Below are 9,725 nucleotides of genomic sequence, written 5' to 3'. Positions count from 1 at the left end.
TTCAAGGCTTTCTTTTCTTTTCTTCTTGCTTTTATTCACACATACTTATTATGACTGCTTTTAAAATCAAATAAGCCCTTTCAGACACGTTATATCCACTCATTTTCCATACAATCATCCTGTGATTCAAACTCTCAGATGGAGAAAAACCAATCAGAGGCTCTCTAAAAGTTGAAGTGATTTATTTTTGTCTCCAAATATCTGCAGATTGGCTCAGCGTCCATGTGCCGTGATCGGCCTACAACATGATGAGGGGAGCGTTAACCTCCTGAGACCCCAACTTTTCTCTCTAAGGCATTTGAAGTTTTTCTCACTTCTTTAGGATCAGTAGGACCTGATAGGTAAAAACCTGAGCCCTGTCTTTAAACAGGAAGTCATGTTGACCAACATATGATGTCTGCATATGGGGACATCATCTATCCTTTTTCTAAAGCTGATTAATTCTATTTATGAACAGTAAGTGTAGAACAATTACACATCTAAAGGTTAGTCAAACAGTTGAAGACTACAAAGATCTTTGGCTCTCTTTTTTGACACAGTTGTGTGTTTTCAGTCCAGAGCTCCATGTGAAGCTTTTCTCACAACCAACACACCAGTACGGCCTGTGTCCGGTGTGGACACGCTGATGCTTCTCAAGACTGTGAGCTGAAGCAAACCTTTTGTCACAGCGCTCACACTGGTACTCTCTGACTCCAACATGGGTGAGTTCATGATAGAGAAGTGAAGATGAACTCCTTAAACTCTTCCCACACTCCCCACAGATGTATGGTTTCTCTCCGATGTGGATGAGTTCATGTGTGACACATTCCCCTTGACTTCTGAAGGCTTTCTCACAGTGTCTACATTTGTGTGGTTTCTCTCCAGTGTGGATCTGCTGGTGGCATGTTAAGTGTTTTTGTTGCCTGAAGGTTTTCCCACATTGCCCACAGCTGTACGGTTTCTCTCCAGTGTGGGTCAAAGTCAAAAGTGTCTTTATTGGTCTCCCTTGGGAGAAATTTGTCTTGGGCAGAGGGGTCTGCTGCACAGACAACACATACAGGTCATTTGGCACATCAACTCATTCATACAGAAGTGGTCAAAGAACAACCAATTGCATAATAAATAAAATAAGTAAAAATACATAAAATACATAGTCAACAGGATCAGATCCGATAAAAAGTGCATACTAGCATCTCAGTGCAAATTCAGCATCACATGGTCTCAAACTGTCTTGTCTGTACATCCTGAGCAATCTGCTCATTTATTAGCTTCACTGACAGTGGGATGAACGAGTGTTTGTATCTGTTATGTTTACAAAGGGGAACTCTGTACCTCCTTCCTGAGTTAAATAAAACATATTCAGAATGCAGTACATGGGACGAGTCCGATAGAATACATTAGAAAATAACATTTTTTAGAGGTTTAAAATCCTAACTTTAACACTGTTAAAGCAAATGTTTAAAATAAACCAAAATTTAAAAAAGGGTGGATTTTAAAAAATGTTTTCGTCTTCATAATCTTGGAAATACACATTTTTGGTTCACGCAACTTAAGACTGTTTAAGTAAAAAAAACCTAAGTTTTTCTCTTTTTCTTCTTTAATATTATTATTTTAGTGTAGTCCTATAATGCCGTAGTAATAACGGCTAGTTAGTTCTTAGATCTTTTTTCAAGAAGAGTGTCTGTTGGCCCATTATGTTGGGATTTTGTCGATGAAAACAATTAAAAGGAGGGGGGGCTTCGCGTTTCTTAGGTATGAGTAGTGGGGGCCCAAAGGAAAAAAGGTTGGGAACCACTGCACTAGACCATGGTGATCTGTTTTGTCTCCTCCTTGTAATGAACTGTAGGCATTCAAATCACCACACCATAACACACTCTATTTCTTCCATAAGCTTTAAGTCAAGTTTTTTGCAAGGATTATACAAATTTATGATGACATCATTTTTGTTATTGATCCATACTTCTACAACGATAAATTCTGATTGACCTCCTCTCCCTTATACCCTGTGGGCCAGGGGTTTTCAAAGTGTGTGAGAGTGAGCCTCACCTAAGAAGAAATTATTCATTCAGTGGACCCCCACCCAAAAAAAGATTGAAACTGAAAAAAAAAATTAAACAACAACATTTCAAACATTCATGTCTGATCTTTAAACATTTTAACAGTAATATATTTTGGATATTTTGGTTTGCAAGTGTCCTTAAACATCTGCCTTTCCCTCTTATTCAGTTATAATGCCATTAAATGACCGTTTTCATATTTTTTTTCATATTTTTTTCATATTTTTTTCCCCATTTTACAACTTCTTCTTGCCACTTTTCCCCATTTTTTCCCACTTTAATCCCATTTTTGCCCTTTTTCACCTTTTTGCCCATTTAAGCTACCTTTCATAAATAAATATCCCTTTTTTCTCTAATTTTTTGGCCAATTTTTATGATGTTTTTTTGCCACTTTTTCAAATTTTTGCCACTTTAATCCCATATCTGCCCTTTCTTTTTAACATTTTTCATGACTTCTTGTCCCTTTAAGCTACCTTTTGCCATTACTTACCACTTGTTTCCTTTATTCCCAATTTTTGCCTCTCCTTTTTGTCATTTTTCCCATTTTTGCCCTTTTTTTAATAATTTTTTTGCCACTTTTTTCCATTTTAACTACCTTTTGCCATTACTTACCACTTGTTTCCTCTTTTTTGCCCATTTTTGCCACTCTTGACTGCTTTTGCCCATTTTAGTCACTTTCCACTCACTTTTTTGTCACTTCTCACCCATTTCTGCTACTTTCTGACCATTTTTACACTTTTTCCCCCCCTTCTCACCCATTTTTTGCTGTTTTTTGACCATTTTGGCACCTCTAACCTATTTTTATTGCTACTTCCAGCTGTTCTTGCCTCTTTTCACCTCTTAGATTGTGGCTCTTGCAAAGGTATTTTCAACAATTTTGCTCTGGTTGAGTATCACTGCTCTATAGCATAGTCCCTATAGTAACTATAAGTCTATCCATTTTGCTCCATGCACAGCAGAGGTTAGCAAAGCAAATCACCTTTTTTCTGGTTTATGGTTCCTCCCCTGAAGCTCTGTGGCGCCCCCCAGGGGAGGCCCGCCTCACACTTTGAAAACCGCTGCTGTAGGGTGTTCCCTGCTTGATAAATGTTACACATCCTCCTCCGTTACCATTAACTCTATCACTCGAACCCCTCTAGAGCTGACTTCCTTCTTGCATATGCTTGATCATTTAAGAACTTTGTTTTTCTGATCCTCATTCTAACACATAATCAACAGCCTTCCATCACGTAAGATTTTAGCTTTCTCGATCTCTCCTATCTCCTATCCCAAGTGTTCTATATGTACATATGTACATTTGTATATAATATACACAGGTGAATTGTATATATTGTCCTGTGAATAACTGTATGGTGGGCAGGTATCAATTAAAAAAAATAAAAAATTAAAAAATAAAATGCATACAGACAACAATGCTCATTAGGCGATGATGTCGTTAATGACTCCTGGTGACTTTTAGGACAGTCAACACTTCCACCATTTACCTACTACTGGTCAACGCGGGCTAAAACGGTTCCTGAAGCCCATTTGTTGATGCTTCCATGTTGAAATCGCGGTCTCAACCGAACTTTGGATCAACCTAACGGCCCGCCCACTAGGCGCGACTTCCTGTCAGCCTGCTAGGTAGCATTCCGATAGACAGAAACGAAGCCTCTGCCTGCCGAGCTATCTGTCAATCAAATGAGACGCGCCAATCAGCTTTCATCCTAAATATAATCCAAACGATCGTGGTACAAAAAAATTCACCCCCAGTACAGTGGGAGCACAATAAGACGCTAGCTAATGAGACACGTTTGGTGTTTTGAACCAGGCGGTAAACCAGTTTAGTTCCTGTGTCAAAACCAGCTGTTTAACATGTGTGCAGATGGGACCGGCGTTCCTGCAGCCAGCCTCTAGTGGACACTCGCGGTATGGCAATTTTTTTGCACTTTGCATCAGCTTCATTTTTTAGGACTGGAGGTTGCCACTTAGTCTCCTCTGAAGGTTAAAGTGATTTTCAGCTGGTCTGCTAACCACCAAAGAAGAAGAAGAAGGTAAACCTGATCTGTGCTAAACTCTTTTTTTTTCAGTATCACAACAACAGCCGCTTGGATTGTAAGGACTACAATGGTGGAATGCAAATTGGAATAAAAGAAATTACAAGAAGGCAAAAAGAAGAAGACAAAGGAGGGATCCACCTAAGCCGACATGTTAGAATAGCAAGGATTTTGGTATAGACTTGTACAGTTTCACAGCCTTTCTGTTAACTTTTTCTCCACATTTCATTGATTTAAAGCGGGTGTGTGGTAGCCAATCACCACCTGGGGGCACCCTATAAAGGGAGGCAGGGAACCCTCTGGTCGCCCTCTTGCTCGGTGGTTCTTGGCCCCGCCCCTTCCGGCTCACCCGGCTTCCGTCTGCAGCTCTCTGGTACAGGAAGGCTAGCTGTTAGCTGCCTCCGTTTTTACCCATTAACTTTGTTTTATTGGCGTCTGTGACCGCAGAAACTTACAGCGCTCTCGTGCGCAAACCTGTCTGACCGGTATGTCACCTTTCTTAGCCAATGGCCTCACTGTTACAGCCTTTAACTTTTATAATTGTAATTGGCTTATTTCTTATCTGTCAGAGCACGTGGCCTGCAGTGGAGGTGAAGGAGACACGGCTGCTTTGCTACAGCTGCTGCTTTGCTACAGCTGCTGCTTTGCTACAGCTGCTTGGGTTGATCTGCTGTGCTGGATGTGCTTGTTTTTTTATTTTTTATTTGAAAAGTTTCCGTACAATAAGGATGTGCTTGTTAGTTTGACTCCATCTGCCTTGCTTCTACTTCCGCCCTGCTCTGCTCTGGAGTCATTTCTTTCTGGTCTAACCTGCGTGCACGTGACAGCTCTTTAGGACCGGATGCTTCTGGGATCTTTTCGCACGTGCACATCATGAACTGGCATAATTACGGAAGCCTTTTAAGGACTATGGGGTTTGGGGAATTTGACTATTTGAGTTACGGTTAACATTTTAGTTTTGATAACTGTTGGGTTTGTTCCTGTAACTCTGTTAATTATTCATTTTTGGGTTCATTTCTGATTATTTCTTTTGGGGTTCATTGCTAATTATTTCCTTATGGAGTTTATTTGGGATTTTTTTTTTTTTTAGGTCTATTCTGGTTTATTTTGGGGTCTGGGTTCTGTGTCGAGTGATTTGAATTGTTTGGGATATTGGGAATTTAGTTTTTTACATTAAGGTATATTTCTTTGAATTAACCTTAAACCTTAATCTTTCCTTTCGTAAGTTGAATATTGTTCAGTTAATTTTGTTTATTTAGGTATTCTTTTCCTCATTGAGTAGTGTGGGTTTTGGGGATGATTGTGGCGTTTTGCATTCTGTTTGTCGGCCCATCTGATTTCCTTTTTTTGTCCTTTCAGAGCTGAGAGCCACAGGTGGAGGAGTCCTGGTTGGTGGTGTGTTTCCCTGGTTAAGGTCCCCCTTCACGTCCATGAGAGTGAGTGTGTGCTTGGCACGAGTGTCTGGGGTGATTTAGTTATTTTCTATTATTTTTAGGATACCCCTCCCTTCACATCAGCCCTTTTCACCCCTGGTAGCCTCCGCTTCTGTTTGGCCTTATTTTCCCTCTGCCCCTTTTTGTATAGCTCTTAGTAATCTTTATATACTGTTGACAATCTGTAATAAAGAATATTTTTATTAACTGGAACCACGTCTCTAGCCTGCTCAGTGAACGAACCTTTGTCCTTACTGTGAGTGCGGTAATTCCTTGGCCAAAACTCCCAAGGTGGCTTTGTTGGTCTATACATTCATGGTAATTTTGAAGTGGAATCAATAATGGTATAATATCTCACCCCTGAGTTGCCACATCTACCTTTGGTTTGGCTGTAAATGTTTGTCTGTTTTAGCTGTAAATATAGGCTTGTTTTAGCTGTAAATATAGGCTTGTTTTAGCTGTAAATATAGGCTTGTTTTAGCTGTAAATATAGGCTTGTTTTAGCTGTAAATATAGGCTTGTTTTAGCTGTAAATATAGGCTTGTTTTAGCTGTAAATATAGGCTTGTTTTAGCTGTAAATATAGGCTTGTTTTAGCTGTAAATATAGGCTTGTTTTAGCTGTAAATATAGGCTTGTTTTGGCTGTAAATATAAGCAGTGGGCTTTTACAGACCGTGGACACTTGAGGAGCTGCTGTCTGATAATGTGTCTCTGTTTGTCCTCAGCTCAGTGCTGAGACCAGACTCTTGTGGAGAGGAATGCCATCCATCATTGAATCTGACTTCAGGGCAGCTGTCTGAGGAAGAAGGATGACTCCCCCTCTCAAGGTAGGAATGAACTTACACTCAACAAATTTCAAGTTTGACTTTTTCCTTTCTGACAATGTGATGGAGTTGATCAGCTGATTTTCTGCCTCCAGTGAGAAAGGTTTGGATGTCCTGGAAGGTTAGACATAGTTATTTGGTGTAGTTTCCTCTAACTGTAACTGAGCTCCTGTCTTGTAGTAGTCTAGTAGTCCGGTCTTCTACAGTTGTTTTCATTCCAAAAACAAACATTTTCATGTTTTATGCCAACTGACCTCAGGAAAATGAAATCTGTGGATGTTTTGGTCATGATGGAAAAAAAAGTGAGTCCGTTTTTTAGCCGTATCACTGACTCGTACCAGGAGGTTATTTTTGTTGCAGTGGTATTGAAAAGTGTATCAGTTTGACATTGAAAACACTGCTATTGTGACAACTCTCCTCCACAGTGATGCAAAGCTGTCAGCTGAAGATCTCCACCATGACTGTTTTCTTTCTGCTTCTTCTTGTTCTAGAAACGGAGGGGCACGCCTCGTAGTCATGACTGTCAGCAGTGTGGGAAAGAGTTCTCTTCTTCTTCAAATTTAAAGAACCATATGCGAGTTCACACAGGAGAGAAACCATACAGCTGTGATCAGTGTGGGAAAAAGTTCCGGGCACGAGGTGAGCTGAAAGGCCATGAGCTCATTCACACTGGAGCGAAACCGTATAGCTGTGATCAGTGTGGGAAAAAATTTGCTCTAAAGGTGTATTTACAACAGCACCAAAGAACTCACACAGGAGAGAGGCCATACAACTGTGAGATCTGTGGGAAGGCTTTCAACCAGCCAATTGTATTGAAGAATCATATACGCACTCACACCGGAGAGAAACCATACAAATGTGAGGACTGTGGTAAAAGTTTCAGTCACGCAGGTAACTTTAAGAATCACAGAAACATCCACACCAGAGAATTACTCTACCCTTGTCAGGACTGTGGTAAAGTCTTTACTGATCCAGGTGCCTTTAAGCGTCATGAGCGTATTCACAGTGGAGAGAAACCGTACAAATGTGAGGACTGTGGTAGGGCCTTCTCTAGATTAAGCAGTCTAAGGATCCATCAGCGTCGCCACACTGGAGAACAGCCGCTCAGTTGTGATCAGTGTGGGAAAGCTTTCTCAAAGCTAGGGACCCTCAGCTCACACCGCCGCATTCATACTGGAGAGAAACCGTACAGCTGCGAGCAATGCGGGAAAGCATTTTCATCTAAAGGTAACCTACAGACTCACATCCAAGTGCACACTGGAGAGAAACTGTACAGCTGTGACATGTGTGGGATAAAATTTGCTCGAAAAGTGGAGTTAAAGATTCACCAACGAACTCACACGGGTGAGACGCTGTACAACTGTGAGATCTGTGGGAAAGCTTTCACAGAGTCATCTGCATTGAAGCGTCATAGACGCACTCACACCGGAGAGAAACCATACAAATGTGAGGACTGTGGTAAAAGTTTCAGTCACGCGGGTAACTTCAAGAATCACAGAAACATCCACACCAGAGAATTACTCTACCCTTGTCAGGACTGTGGTAAAATCTTTACTGATCCCCGTGCTTTAAAGCAGCATGAGCGTATTCATACTGGAGAGAAACCGTACAGCTGTGAGCAATGTGGGAAAGCATTTTCAACTCAACGTAACCTGCAAACTCACCTCCGTGTGCACACAGGAGAGAAACCCTTCAGCTGTGACCAATGTGGGAAAGCATTTTCAACTCTAATTAACCTGCAAACTCACCTCCGTGTTCACACTGGAGAGAAACCGTACAGCTGTGACCAATGTGGGAAAACCTTCAGGCTAAAATACAGCTTAACATGCCACCAGCAGATCCACACTGGAGAGAAACCACACAAATGTAGACACTGTGAGAAAGGCTTCAGAAGTCAAGGAGAATGTGTCGCACATGAACGCGTCCACACCGGAGAGAAACCATACATCTGTGGGGAGTGTGGGAAGAGTTTTAGGAGTTCATCTTTACTTCGTAAACATGAACTCATCCATGCTGGAATCAGAAAGTACCAGTGTGAGCACTGTGACAAAAGGTTTGCTTCAGCTCACAAACTTGAGAAGCATCAGCGTGTCCACACCGGACACAGGCCGTACTGGTGTGTTGGTTGTGAGAAAAGCTTCACAGGGAGCTCTGGGCTGAAAACACACAAATGTGTCAAAAAAGAGAGTTAAAGTTCTTTGTAGTCTTCAACTGTTTGACTAACTTTGAGATGTGTAATTGTTCTACACTTACTGTTCATAAATATAATTAATCAGCTTTAGAGAAGGATAGAAGAAGGTGAAACAGAGACTTTTAAAACACTTGTGCTGAGTCTTGAGAGTGTTGATGTTGTAAATGTTTTCATCCAAACTAATGAATTGTAGTGAACAGTTCAATCTTGAACGCACACACTTCTGTTTGAAAGTCTATTTACAGACAGACGATCACACTACTAGGACCAGAAATATTCAAGCATTGTTACTAGTTTTAAACATTTTTTCAGCATATTTTTGAACAATCTTTCTTTTTTGAATGCTGTTCTGAAATAAAACTGGCCAACTCTAACATATTATGGTCTGTTTGGGCAGTTGAACTTGAAATGAGTCTGTTATTAGTTGTTAGTTTGAATCATTTAGTGATGTTTTATTCAGTAATCTGAATTTATTGTTGTTATGGAGATGTTAACCTTCTTTTTTATGCTTAGCTTTTAACTAAATCTAATCCTGACTTTGGTTTGAAATTGAACTTGTAATGATTGAGCAATAAAACAGGAATGGTTCTCTTCTCTTTCTATGTGTAAATGTCTGCTCTTTTTTTTCAAGGCTGATATTTATAGCTGATAAAGGCTGATATTTATAGCTAATAAAGGCTGATATTTATGGCTAATAAAAGCTGATATTTATAGCTAGTAAAGGCTGATATTTATAGCTGATAAAGGCTGATATTTATAGCTAATAAAGGCTGATATTTATAGCTAATAAAGGCTGATATTTATAGCTAATAAAGGCTGATATTTATGGCTAATAAAGGCTGATATTTATAGCTAGTAAAGGCTGATGTTTATAGCTAATAAAGGCTGATATTTATGGCTAATAAAAGCTGATATTTATAGCTTGTAAAGGCTGATGTTTATAGCTGATAAAAGCTGATGTTTATAGTTAATAAAGGCTGATATTTATAGCTAATAAGGCTGATATTTATAGCTAATAAAGGCTGATATTTATAGCTAATAAAGGCTGATATTTATAGCTAATAAGGCTGATATTTATAGCTAATAAAGGCTGATATTTATGGCTAATAAAGGCTGATATTTATAGCTAGTAAAGGCTGATGTTTATAGCTAATAAAGGCTGATGTTTATAGTTAATAAAGGCTGGTGTTTATAGTTAATAAAGG

At 39.8% G+C, this 9,725-nt stretch overlaps 1 protein-coding gene across 4 annotated transcripts; it reads left to right on the top strand.

The window, feature by feature from the left end:
* The first annotated feature begins 4,393 nt into the window (after nucleotides 1-4,393).
* On the top strand, nucleotides 4,394-9,119 carry LOC121504398 (zinc finger protein 616-like). 4 transcript variants are annotated; one of them, XM_041779119.1, is made up of 5 exons: nucleotides 4,403-4,557; nucleotides 4,642-4,662; nucleotides 5,432-5,508; nucleotides 6,231-6,332; nucleotides 6,821-9,119. In XM_041779119.1, the coding sequence occupies exons 4-5, from the start codon at nucleotides 6,315-6,317 to the stop codon at nucleotides 8,519-8,521; spliced, it is 1,719 nt and encodes a 572-aa protein (XP_041635053.1). In that variant the 5' UTR covers nucleotides 4,403-4,557; nucleotides 4,642-4,662; nucleotides 5,432-5,508; nucleotides 6,231-6,314; the 3' UTR covers nucleotides 8,522-9,119. The 4 variants fall into 4 exon arrangements, with proteins under 4 accessions (XP_041635052.1, XP_041635053.1, XP_041635051.1 ...); XM_041779118.1 differs by lacking the exon at nucleotides 4,642-4,662 and having other exon boundaries at nucleotides 4,394-4,445; XM_041779117.1 differs by lacking the exon at nucleotides 4,642-4,662.
* Nucleotides 9,120-9,725: the final 606 nt, after the last annotated feature.

The sequence above is a fragment of the Cheilinus undulatus genome, linkage group 22 (assembly GCF_018320785.1).
Source record: "Cheilinus undulatus linkage group 22, ASM1832078v1, whole genome shotgun sequence".
Classification (NCBI taxonomy): domain Eukaryota; kingdom Metazoa; phylum Chordata; class Actinopteri; order Labriformes; family Labridae; genus Cheilinus; species Cheilinus undulatus.
The sequence above is the reverse complement of the archived record's forward strand: the minus strand, read 5'-3'. Positions and strand labels throughout refer to the sequence as shown.